The sequence below is a fragment of the Planococcus citri genome, chromosome 2 (assembly GCF_950023065.1).
Source record: "Planococcus citri chromosome 2, ihPlaCitr1.1, whole genome shotgun sequence".
NCBI classification, from domain to species: domain Eukaryota; kingdom Metazoa; phylum Arthropoda; class Insecta; order Hemiptera; family Pseudococcidae; genus Planococcus; species Planococcus citri.
This window is the reverse complement of record NC_088678.1, coordinates 80,104,952-80,118,659: the sequence shown is the minus strand read 5'-3', so window position 1 is coordinate 80,118,659 and position 13,708 is coordinate 80,104,952. Positions and strand designations below refer to the sequence as shown.

Genomic DNA, 13,708 nt, shown 5'->3' with positions numbered 1-13,708 from the left:
CCCATTCGACCCCTATTTTTACGGTCATCTCTTCGGAAGGTCTTTCCACAGGAAAAATTTCAAAAAAATCGCCGAAGCCACCTACCACTTCTTGGTCCAATTGACGTGGAATGGCCCTGCTTCAATTTCCTCAGAATGGCAGCGCATCCTCCTCTCTTTTTTTCTAGATGCCAATACATCAAAATGGGATTCAGTCTATTGTTGAAGAAAATTCAATAAAATTCATTCTTCCCTTTCAACACGAATCAAAATACAATAGTAAGTAAGTATACTACACCATAAGGTGCGAAAGTGAACGTTTTAACGACGAGTATTATTAAATGTACTCAAGTCTCAAGTACCTATAGTAGATAGGTAACTATTTTATGAATAAATTTCAAATTAGAAAAAAAAAACTTTCTTAAAAAAGCAAACAAAATACGTCACACGATTTATTCTGAAATACTTTTCAACATTACGATAAAACAATTGTAAAAAAATAATCATTTAGATCATAACGAAAAAAACAAAAAGCAATTCCTTGGTCAACAACTTTCAATTAGAAAAAATAAAAATTCAAAATAAACAGACTAGTACGACTTATTTCAGAACAATTTACAATTATTCGCTTTAAAAACAAAAACAATAATATCTTTAAAAAACAAAACAAAAAAAATACTCGAAAAAAACGATTCTACGTTTACAAAAATTACCTATTAGTCAAGAATCTGAATTTCTTTATTCATCGCTCATTTTCAGCGAATTTTCAGTACATTACTTCAAAAATGCTACAATATCTAATCCCAATCCTCTTCGTCACTATCGTCGCTACTATCGTCGCTAATATAATACCCGTGAATCGGACTAGGCCCATAATCAGCCGTAAATTTTTCAATCAACCAGGCATCTCCGTCAAAAAACCACAACAGCATCCTTGGACGATATTTTCGACGCATCAGTAGACCTTCGATCAACTGATACTGTCGGTAATCGTATATCATCTTGCGTTTAAACCGTTGCCTTTCTGCTTCGGTTGCAAAACACCATTTCAAAAACTCATCCATCGACTCGGTAGCTTGGAAGCAACCTTCGGCAACGCATCCTTTCAACTGAACCAAAAATCCAGAAGGAAACAGGCGCGGTTGCTTGAAGATTTTATCCATTAATTTTTCGTCACCGTCGTAAATCCACAACAAAAACTCGCGCACGGCAGCTCGATCGAAAGTCATTTTTTTGCGATAGTTGGTCGTGTGATCCGTCTTGAACAAAACTTTCGCCAGGCGATTTTCGAACAACCTTTTCAAAAATTTCAGTTGGTGCTGGGCGTAGAATTCGTCTTCGGGTTTAGTATTCGAATAGATCATGCTGACGAATTCCTTCAAGTCGTTCATCTGGCCTCCGTCGATTTTACGAGCAAAATATCTGCGGGTTGTCATGAACAATTTTATCATTACGTCTCTAGACGTATCGGGATTTACCCACGAAATGTTTTCCTCCATGTACTTGTACAATTCCTTCCAATCGCCACGATAAACCTGCATTAACATGGAATCAAAATTATCCGGAGACATTATAAACGTCACCTTATACCACCGCAAATCATTTTGCGTTATGACGCCGTTTCTGATTTTTGTTTCGAGAATGCGATCGATACCGGGGAGATAGAATGATATTATGGCATCGATTTCGTCATATTCACCATATGCCAGCAATGAACTTAGCGACCATTGCGTTTTGACCTCGTCATTGGCGATGACTTTTTTCAGCTCGATAACGTCGCGATCATAATGCTCCAGACCATCGCGCATCAATTCATCTACCGCAGCAAACGGCGCCCACAGGATCAACCAACAGAAATTTTTCTCGAAAAATCTCTTCTTGGCGGGCATGCTCTTCAACACAATTCTGATGAATTTCATCGGATCGCTGATCAGTCGACGCGCACGAAACTCAGGTATATGTTCGTCTCGAAAGTGATCGAAGAATTTTTCACCGATACTCTCCCAAAGTTTCATATCGATTGCCGATTGTTTCAAATTGTTGCTAGCGTCGGTCCAGATTTCCATCAACAATGGGGTCCATTTTTCGAATTCGCTCGCGTTTCGCATCGATAACGGTACCAGCGTTTCGAGAATGCCGTAGAAATTCTTCGGATTCATTTTACTTTCGAACAGCTTCCAAACGATTCGTACTTGCTCCGGAGAACCGTACCGGACGATTCTGGCGATGATTTTCGAGCTGGCGAAACAACACAACGGATTCCATTTTTTTCGCGCCAATCCGGCTGAGAAATCGTCCCGGTAGAATTCGCCGTACATTCCGAGGATACTTTCGAATTTGGAGGTTTTCTGCGCCGAGTCTAATTTATCGAAGAAGTACTCGACAGTTGGCCACAAACCGTGTTCCATCGCAGTATTAAATAGCAACATTTCGATCGAAGAATTATTCTTCGGTACCGATATCGTATGTAACTTGTTTCTCAAATACTTGCTCCAATATGCCACGAACGGATCCGCCTTAAAATCAAATTCCGGTATCGAATCGATCATTCCACGAAACTTTTCTATTTCGTCGACGAGGCAATAAACACTGGCGAATCTGAACCTCTCCAACAGACTCAGCTTTTCATTGGTTAGGATATTTTTCGCCGTAGCCAACCTATCGATTTTGAAATGATGGTTCCAGACTAGTTTCACGATGTATTCGTTCAACGGAGACGATGGTTGATCGTGGAAGAAATTATTACACCCGTGATGGGCCCGAATCCACCAATAAACCGTTTCTAAGATCGGTACCATGTTGTCTTCGATTTGGTTTTGAATTTCACCGGATATGTACGCGAATTGAGGTACTTGCATTTCGCTCAACTGCCAAAGGAACCAGTCGTGATCCTTGCAATGGTCGGTACCGTACCCCTGAGCTCTTTTCCAAACATTGATTACGGGTATCTCGCCTTCTGCCCATTTGTGTAGCAGACGAACACATATCGATTTGGCAGCCAAACATTGTAATTTCATCGGCGAATCGTCGGCGTCGTTCATTTTTACGTAAATAATATCACTATATCGATCGCCAGATCTGTAAAATCAAATCATATCGTCGTACGATCACAACGTGATTAACATTCAACTTACGTAATATTTTTGAACAATATGCATTCGTTTACGAGCACATTCACTCGGTTAAAACTGACCAGAATATACTTACAGGAAAATTGTAACAACACGATGTCGAAATTCACACTTTTTAAAGCTATAATTCGAAATACACTGCAACAATTCGTAGTCGTAAACTTCACTGAACGATGGTGAAAAAAAGAACGATCAAAATTAAGCGTGCAGCTTTAGTCAAAGTTACATAATGGCGTTAAAATTCGAACACATCACTCTGGTCTCTGTTATCATCTATCTTTTTGAACTAAAACTCGACGAAACAAGCACTGATGAGCAGAGCACAGAGCAAGCCGAGTGAGTTTATAAATCGTAGACAATACTGAGAAGTTGCATAACCAAAAAGATGAGAAGGAGTAAATTCATTATCACATCCGTTCAAGCACATTTTTCCATTCTTTGGAGAAATTTTGAAAATCTTTCGTTCAAAACCGGAAAAAAAATCAAAATTTAAACCAAATCCACTCAGAATTCTAAAAACATTTGAAATGTACCCTATTTTCCACGTCTCGAGAATCGATTAGATAGGTACCTACCTACAAGCAATTTACATCTTGAATTCCTCCTTTCCTTCTTTGTCTTTAGAAAGAAAAACATAAAACAATGAAGAAATATAGTCCGGCATATGACAATAGGAGTAATTGCACCCCCCCCCCAATCATCCGGGACAAATTTTTTCTTAAAGGGGACGTCCTAAGGAACATTTTGAAGCAAACTTGCCCAAAAAAAGTTGGCCTTACTTACAAAATGACGGCCATTTTGATTGACAGGTCAGCCGAAATCGCAGATTTTGCGTTTTAACATAGGACTTGCACAAACTTTTTCAAACTTCACAAAGGTAGATCGAAAGATCATGCAAAAATTTATCACCTGTCAAAATTTCATGTGCTAAAGTGCGTTTTTCGATTTTTGGTGAATTTTTGAAAATCGAATTTAGGCCAAAAATGAGGGAAAAAATCAAAATTTTACCAAATTGACCAAGAACGCTGAAATTCGGGATATACCCTAATTTCGACATGCCAAATCGATTGGAAACGATTTCAACCCGTTTTGAGCAGTTCTAGAGCCTCCTTCAGATTTTTGAAACTCGAAATTCCCACAAAAATTCCATCAAATTGGAGTTGTAAAGCTAAAATTTATTCTAAAAACTAATTTCAATACGCTACGAAGTACTGCAGGTAAATTTCCAGTCGTTTTGGAGCCTCCAGCGACTTTTTTGAAAATTTCTGAAGCCTCCAGCAGATTTTTGAAACTTTAAATTTTCACAAAATTTCATCACATGGAGATGGAAAGCTGAAATTTACTCTACACTCCAATTTTAACGCCCTCTGAAAACGACTTCTGGTGGATTTCAAGTCATTTTAGAGCCTCCAACGATTTTTTTGAAAATTACTGGAGCCTCCAGTAGATTTTTGAAACTTGAAATTTCCCCGAAATTTCATCAAACTAATGATGAAGAGTCAAAATTCATTCTGCAAACTAATTTCAATATGCTACGAAGTTGACTGCTGGTGAATTTCAAGTCGTTTTGGTGCTTCCAGCAATTTTTTCGAAAGGTTGTATGACGTTTTTTTGGAGAATTGAAATTTCCTAAAAGTAGCTGGAAGCTTCAAAACCATTTGAAACCACCATGTAGTCTGCGAAGTAAATTTCAGCTTGCCAACTCCATTTGATAAATTAATGTTGGTGAAATTTCAATTTTCAAAAATCTACTGGAGGCGCCAGTAATTTTCAAAAAAGTCGCTGGAGGCCCTAAAATGACTTGAACCCACCTGAAGTCGTCTTCAAAGGGTGTTAAAATTGGAGTGTAGAGTAAATTTCAGCTTTCCATCTCCATTTGATGAAATTTTGTGAAAATGTAAATTTTCAAAAATCTGCTGTAGGCTCCAGTAATTTTCAAAAAAAGTCGCTGGAGGCCATATACATAATTACTTGAACCCACCTGAAGTCGTCTTCAGAGGGTGTTAAAATTGGAGTGTAGAGTAAATTTTAGCTTTCCATCTCCATTTGATGAAATTTTGTGAAAATTTATTGTTTCAAAAATCTGCTGAAGGCTTCAGGAATTTTCAAAAAGTTGCTAGAGGATCCAAAAAGACTTGAAATTCACCTGCAGTACTTCGTAGCGTATTGAAATTAGTTTTTAGAATAAATTTTTGCTTTACAACTCCAATTTGATGGAATTTTGTGGAAACTTCAAGTTTCAAAAATCTGCTGGAGGCTCCAGAACTGCTCAAAACGGGTTGAAACCGGTTCCAATTGATTTGGCATGTCGAAAATCGGGTATATCCCAAATTTCAGCTTTCTTGGTCAATTTGGTAAAATTTTGATTTTTCCCTCATTTTTGGCCGAAATTCGATTTTTAAAAATTCACTAAAAATCGAAAAACGCACTTTAAGATTTGAAATTTTGACAGGTGATAAATTTTCTCATGATCTTTCGATCTACCTTTGTAATGTTTGAAAAGGTTCGTGCAAGTCCTATGTTAAAACGCAAAATCTGCGATTTCTTCTGACCTGTCATATCAAATCGGCCGCCATTTTGTAAGTAATGCCAACTTTTTTTTTGGCAAGTTTGCTTTAAAATGTTCCTTAGGATGTCCCCTTTAAGAAAAAAGTTGTCCCGGAGTATCGACCGGGGGGGGGGGGGGAAGGAGTGCAATAGATCCTTAAACGGGCTCCCGTCCCCGACTAACATGATCTTTGGTCTGAAACGATACCTTACTAAAATTTCAATTGCCCAAATTGATTTTCATTTCTGATTTTCGGCACAACTGTAAAATTCCACATTTCATAATTTTCGAAGATTCGTGCTTTTTCTCACAATCAAAATTTTCACAGGAATAAATAACACTCCGATATTCATTTAAAAATCTCGAATAGGTACTCATATTTGCTCTTTTTTTTTAGTAAATGGAAAAGGTGGGTTTATTTAATAAATTAAAATTTATAAAAACCACTCAACGCGCATCAAAATGTGAGAAAATCCAACCAAATTTGAGCCAAAAATATCGGCAAAATTTCCATACAAAAATAATACAAATTTTGTCAGTGATCGTGAAAATGTTCACGAAAAAAAACTAGACCATTCTGTATTTTTCCCCTCCAAAAAGCAAAAAAAAATATTCAATTCCAAGTTTTAATGATCACAAAAACATTCCCAAGGAAAGAAAAAAAACCTCGTAAAAATATTTTTTAAACTAAAACAATAAGTATCACCTACCTACTTATTAAAAAACAAACACGTGAATTCGTACCTATACCAACTAATAATTAAAACTTTCAATACTAAAAAAAATAAAAATTTAAAATAATGAATTACAAAAATTATAAATTAGTCTGCCTATACTATTATACTGCATACTTACGAATACTAATGATCATGTACATACCTATATGTAGATGTACTGAAAGAACAAAAAAGAGAATAAATTCAAGCGTAAATGAATTAAAATATTATAAAGTGTACTTACAATTAGTGTAATTCCATACTTACGAGTAACAATAATTAATGAAAAACCAAAAACGAGTGAAAAATTAAGCCCGAATGAATTTCAAAAATCATAAAGTGTACTTAAGTATATATAGCACTGATACTTATATGAATAATTTCCAAATAACAAAAAAAATTTAAAAAATGACAATGATTAGATAGATACTTACACTTATCTAACAGTTTCCAAAGATTCAATTTAAAAAAAAATAATATACTTGATAATAAACAAACGACAAACAACTTGAAAAAAAAAAAAGATTCCACAATCATGAAAATTATAATTTATAATAATAGTCAAAAATCTGGATTTCATTATTCATCGCTCATTTTCAGTAGATAATTACTTCAAATATGCTAATGTCTAATTTCACCGGTCACTTTTCCACGACTTCAATTTTCATCGTCACTATCATCACTACTATCATCGCTGAGAAAATACGAGTACATCGGATTACTCGCACAATCAGCCGTGAATTCTCCAATCAAACTGGTATCTTCATCGAAAAACCAAAACAACATCTTACGACGATACTTTCGTCGCATCAACAGACCTTCGATCAGCTCGTGATTTCTGTAATCGTATATCATCTCGCGTTTAAACTGTCGCCTTTCCGCTTCGGTCTCAAAACACCACTTCAAAAACTCATCCATCGACTTGGTAACTTGAAAGGAACCTTCGGCAACGCATCCTTTCAACTGAACCAAAAATCCTTTAGGAAACAGGCTCGGTTGCTTGAAGTTTTCATCGATTAAATTCTCGTCGCCTTCGTAAATCCACAGCAAGAAATCCTGCACGTTGGCTCGATCGAAAATCACTTTTTTCACACGTTTGTAATCGAATAAAGCAGTCAACATGCAGCTTTCGTATCGTTTTTTCAGCGTTACCAATTGGACGTGGGCAGAGGCTCTTAGCGCAGGATCCACGTTGGAATACACCTTGCAGACGAACTCCTTCAATTCGTTCGTCTCGCTTCTATCGATTTTCCGAGTCCACCATCTGCCCTGCAAGATCACCTTTCTCATTATCGCTTCGAGCGCCATGGGAGATACGTGTGAAACGCTTTTACGCACGTATTTATATAAAGGCTTCCAATCACCTCGATACGCGCAAAAGCACACCGGATCAAAAGCGTACTCGGACGTTAGGCACTCGAACTTATGGAACTTGATTTTATTTCTCATCCCGACTTCGTCATTAACGTTAACGCCATCGATACCGGTGAAATAAAACGATATCACTTCATCGAGTTCCTTGAATTCGCCATATGCTAGCAATATACAACGCGAACGCCCAATTGGAACAATTGGCGACCACTTTCTTCAGCTGCACAACATCGTGATTGTAATTCTTCAAACAATCACGCATCGATTGATCAACCGCAGCGAACGGCGCCCAGATGATCAACCAACAGAAATTCCTCTCGAAAAACGTTATTCTCATCTTGGCCGTAGCGCTTTTCAACACCAGTCTGATGAATATCATCGGATCGCTGATTTGGCGACGACGTGAGCAAAATTCCGACGTTTCTCCGTGCGCAATAATGGACATGCATTTATCACCGATACCTACTCTGCCACAGTTTCATATCGACGATGACCGATTGCTTCAATTTGTAAGTGGAGCTGGTCCAAATTTCCATCAGAATCGGGGTCCATTTCTCGAACTCTTTCGCGTTTTTCATCGACGAAAGTACCAATTCAATTCAATTCAAATATTTATTGCAGGTCACAGCTTCCGCTGCATTTACAATGTCATATAAAATATAGGTACTAATACAGATAGGTATCAATAACATGTAGCATACAGGCCATTTTTTCAATGTTACATACATTTATAGAAGGGTTTAAAATGATAAAAATTATTGAAAATGGAATTTAAAAAGAAAAGAAATACATAAATGAAATAAAATAATGAAAATAGATGAATAAAAAAAGCAAAAAGAAAACAAAGAAAACAAGTAAACTTATGCGTTTAGCTGCAGCATTTCTTCAACATCATAGAACGCATATCTCTGTAGCCAATTTTTTAGTTTCTTTTTAAAAAGGTTTTTGGATTGTATATTTTTTAGTTCTTGTGGTATTTTATTATAAATTTTTGAGGCCATGAAATCAACGTTATTTTGCATAATTTTTGTTCTTAAATTTTCACCTATTGCCAAATGTTTGAATCTTGTTTCATATGTGTGAGAAGGTACCTTGAGATTTATTATTCCATTCTTTATCATAATACACAGTTGAAGTATGTACTCACACGGAGCTGGCAGTATGTTGTTTTCAATAAAGACTGGTTTACAGGATTCTCTTGGATGTTTTCGAAACATTATTCTTACAGCTCTTTTTTGTATTAGTAGTACACATTGGAGTAGACTGGGATTACCACCCCAAAGTGCTATTCCATAGCTCAGATTAGAATGAAATAGGCCAAAATATGCAAGTTTTAAAGTGTGAGAGTGTGTTATTTCACGGAGCTGTCGTATTAAATAGGTATAAGTGGAAAGTTTTTTGATTAAATGGTCCACTTGGTTATTCCATTTCAAGTCAGAGTTTATTAGAACTCCTAGAAATTTAGTTGAATCTATTATTCTGTAACTTTCTGTTATAGAAGAAGGTACCTTACCAAATCCCAAGAAATGTGTTTTATTTAAATTTAGTATCATTTTGTTTGCCGAAAACCAAGCTATCAACCTATTCATAATGCCCTGAACATGATTGCTATCAACACCTTCATCTATTTCTAGAAAAGCTGTTGTATCATCCGCAAATTCTGTGAGGCTGTATCCAAAATAAGGTGATAAATCATTGATATAAATAATAAAGAACAGTGGACCTAAGATGGATCCTTGAAGTACCCCTTGCTTAATAGGTTCCGCATCAGAAAATGTGCTATTGTTGATTTTTACAATTTGGGCTCTATCAGATAAGTAGCTCTTGACCCAATCTAATAGTATACCTCTAACACCATATCTCTCCAATTTTTCTAGCAGAATGTTGTGGTCAACCCTATCAAAAGCCTTAGACAGGTCACAAAGAACTGCTAATAGATTTTTTTTCTGTTGGAGACCATTCAATACCTCATGAACAAATTTATAGATTGCAGAAGTGGTATTCATGTTTTTCTGAAAGCCAAACTGGGATGGGTGGAGTAATTTATATTTTTCAAAGAAATCTGCTAATCTTTTGTGGAATATTTTTTCAAACACTTTAGAGAAAACTGGGGTGATTGATATTGGTCTGTAATTATTCAGTTTATCTCTCTCTCCATTTTTAAAGACAGGTGTTACTACACTAGTTTTCATTTCATGTGGATAAACACCCTTTTCAATGGATTCATTGAAGAGTATGGCAAGGGGGTAAGCAACAAAAGGGGCAGAGAGTTTCAGTGTGTTAACATCAATACCAAGATGATCTTTTGATGTGGAATTTTTGAGGGAATTTATTATGCTGAGTACTTCATACATGTTGGTAGGTTCACAAAAAAAAGAGGGGAGTGTGTGATTTACTAGTGAGAGAGGGTCAAGGCCATGTGACATTTGGGGGTGATCTGGTAATTTTGTGAAGAATGAGTTGAATAGTTGAGCAATTTCGTAGGGTTCTTTTGTTGAGGTATTGCTGTTTGCAATAATTTCAATTGAATGATGATTTGGTCTATGGTTTATAATTTCCCATGCTGTCTTATTATAGTTACATGAGGCCAAGATTTTACTATCAATTGCATGTTTTTTAGCTGAGGCCACTAAACGTTTGTACTCAGTTTTTTCAACTTTATATTTTTCTCTCAAATATGGTGATTGGATTAGTTGACCAAATTCTCGAATATCTTCTAGCTCCTGTTTTAATTTTTTCAGTTCAACTTTGAAGTGGGGTGCAAATTTTGTGTTCACTTGTTTTGATGGGTAGTTTTTAGTCACTATAGGGTAGGATTGTTGGAAATATTTTACATATGTATTTTGAAAATTACTAAACTTCAACTGAAAGTCATTACCCTGAAGCATGCTTTCCCAGTCTACTGTTTCCAGAGAGTTAACAAACAACTCTTTATTATGATTACTAAAATTACGTGTTTTAAAGCTAAATGATTTTGTTCAGTTGATCTAGACTCCAGTGATATTGCTAAGATTATCCCATCATGGTCAGAGATATGCGTCCTACATTTACTTTGAAAAACATACTTTTATCACATAAAAAATTATCCAGACAATTATTAGCGTTTCGATAACGGCGCAGAAATTCTTCGGACTCATTTTACGTTCGAACAGCTTCCAAACTAATCGTACTTGGTCCACGGTACCATACTGGACGATTTCCTGGATAATTTTCGAAATCGCGGAACGACACGCGATATCCCGGCCATTCTTTATCTTCCCCTAATTTGGCCAACAAATCTTTCAGATTGGTTTCGGCGAAATCTAGCATACGTTCGAATTCGGCCGATTTCTTCGCCGGGTTCAGTTTATCGAAGAAGTACACGGCAGCGGACCACAACTCGTGCTCTTCCGCAGCTTTCAGATAGAACGATTCGATCGACGAATTTCTCGGTACATCTATCGTATCCAACTTGTTCTTCAAGTACCTGGTCCAATACCCGACGTATATCTGCCCTATCGAATCCCATTCCGGAACCGAATCCATCGTGTCGCGAAACTTTTCGATTTCATCTACGATGCAATACGTACTAGCTATGGTGAACCTTTCCAACGCGGTTAGATTATCATTGGTGAGGATATTTTTCGCCGTAGCTAAGTTATCGATTTTAAAACGATGGTTCCAAACCAGCTTGACGATATATTCGCTCAACGAAGATGATGGCTGATCGTCGTAGAAAACATTCAACAAGTGATGATGCAAGATCCATTTTATAACTAGTTCTAAAATCAGCGCCATATCGTCTTCGATTTGGTGCTGGATTTTATCCGGTATATGAGCGAATCGATGAGGTACTTGCATTTCGCATAACTGCCACAGGAACCAATCGCGAGCCGAGCAAGCGGTATATCCTCGACCTCTTCTCCAAACATTGATTACGGGTATTTCGTCCTCGGCCCATTCGTACAGCAGCCGAATGCAAATCGATTTCGAAGCCAAGCTTTGTAATTTCATCGGCGAATCGTCCATCTGCTGTAAAATAAAATTATATCGTAGTATCGTCGGTATTCGTGACTATTTATTCAACTAATATTCGAACATAATACATTCGTTATTACGAGCCCATACACTGAGTTAATCGTGTAATACTGATAAAACTGACCAGAACATACTTACATTGCAGGAGAATTGAACAAGGCGAAATTCACGCTTCCTAAAGCTGTGATTCGAAACACACAGAACAATGTCGAAATAAAAGGCACGATCGTCCGTCACTAAAACAGCTAGCCGAAAGTTACAATAATAGCATCATAATTCGAACTTCGAATACAGCACTAAGTAAGCTACGGTCTCGAATATCTTGCAAAGAATATCGAACGGAAGTCAGTAAAGTAAGAAACAAAAGGACATGTGAATGATGATGCAACTGCAAGATGCACGAGCCGAACCGAGTATCCGAAAATCAGAACTCCCTTCGTCATCGTCCCTTCCCATCCAATACAAAACCGGTTCTGCCACTCTTTTCAACAGAAAACGCACGTGCTCTAGATACTGAGGTGGGAGTTGGCAGTTGCAGTAGTAGTTGCATAACCGAAGGCCCGAAGGCGTACGTAAATTAATTTTACTTCGATTCTTGATCTTGACGAATTTTTGAAAATCTTTTGATTTAATTTCAAAACTAGGAAAATAATAGAATCATTTCACCAAATTGACCTAGAATTTTAACTGCTCGAAACCGTTGTTCTGAAGTGCTTCCAATCGATTGAGGGGGGGGGGCGGGAGACAAAATAAAAGTACATTTATCGAATTTCAGGTTTATTAAAGGTACCCTAAATTTGGAGAAATTTCAATTTTTTCCATTTTTGATCCAAATTTGATAAGTAGCTACATAAGTATGTGCTTCAACGCCCGAAATGTAGGGAACCGGACTGGGTACATCCGAGACCCATTAAAACTTGGGAGGAGGGGAGATGTTTGAAATGTCCCAACATTTTTGATCAGTATACCTAGCTAGGTACTTTATTGCGCCCATTTCCAAATACATACAGGGTGTCCATAATTTTTGACAAGTCATTCTCCCTGACTTTTACAGGTTTTCCAGACCAATTTTCCAAGTTTTCCAGAATAGGTTTTCCAATTTTCTATACTTATCCCATACTTTAATTAAGGAAGAAGCTTTGGAAGGGGGGGGATAATTTTTTCGATGAGTTTCTCTTCGAACTGGATACTTCTTTGGGTAGAAAAAAACGCTATTTGCGTCCGGCATATGACAATAGGAGTAATTATTTGCATCACCCCGCCGATCCTCCGGGACAACTTTTTTCTTAAAGAGGACATCCTAAGGAACATTTTAAAGCAAACTTGCCAAAAAAAATTGGCCTTACTTACAAAATGGCGGCCATTTTGATTGACAGGTCTGCCGAAATCGTAGATTTTGCGTTTCAACATACGACTTGCACGAAATTTTTCACACTTTACAAAGGTAGATCGAAAGATCATGCAACAATTTATCACCTGTCAAAATTTCAAGTGCTAAAGTGCGTTTTTCGATTTTTCGTGAATTTTTGAAAATCGAATTTAGGCCAAAAATGAGGGAAAAAATTAAAATTTTACCAAGTTAACCAAGAAAGCTGAAATTTGGGATACACCCTATTTTCGACATGCCAAATCGATTGGAAACGGTTTCAACGCGTTTTAAGCAGTTCTGGAGCCTCCAGCAGATTTTTGAAACTTTAAATTTTCACAAAATTTCATCAAATGCAGATGGAAAGCTGAAATTAACTCTACACACCAATTTTAACACCCTCTGGAAACGACTTCTGGTGGATTTCAAGTCATTTTAGAGCATCCAACGACTTTTTTGAAAATTACTGGAGCCTCCAGTAGATTTTTGAAACTTGAAATTTCCCCAAATATCATCAAACTAAGATGGAGAGTCGAAATTCATTCTGCAAACTGATTTCAATACGCTACGAAGTTGACTA

General features: G+C 36.9%; 3 protein-coding genes across 3 annotated transcripts in view; 1 reads left to right on the top strand and 2 right to left on the bottom strand.

Annotated features, from left to right (window-relative positions):
- LOC135837960 (roundabout homolog 2-like) overlaps nt 1-13,708 on the top strand; it is a 638,803-nt gene that overhangs the window by 231,629 nt on the left and 393,466 nt on the right. The gene's annotated exons all lie outside the window — the stretch shown is intronic.
- On the bottom strand, nt 419-3,491 carry LOC135837942 (uncharacterized). Its single transcript, XM_065353388.1, has 2 exons — nt 3,187-3,491; nt 419-3,057 (listed from the first exon to the last, which is right to left on the bottom strand). Exon 2 carries the CDS (start codon nt 3,018-3,020, stop codon nt 777-779), a length of 2,244 nt encoding a protein of 747 aa, XP_065209460.1. The 5' UTR covers nt 3,021-3,057; nt 3,187-3,491; the 3' UTR covers nt 419-776.
- On the bottom strand, nt 10,857-12,368 carry LOC135834574 (uncharacterized). The gene is made up of 2 exons (XM_065348491.1): nt 11,901-12,368; nt 10,857-11,756 (listed from the first exon to the last, which is right to left on the bottom strand). The coding sequence occupies exon 2, from the start codon at nt 11,751-11,753 to the stop codon at nt 10,884-10,886; it is 870 nt and encodes a 289-aa protein (XP_065204563.1). The 5' UTR covers nt 11,754-11,756; nt 11,901-12,368; the 3' UTR covers nt 10,857-10,883.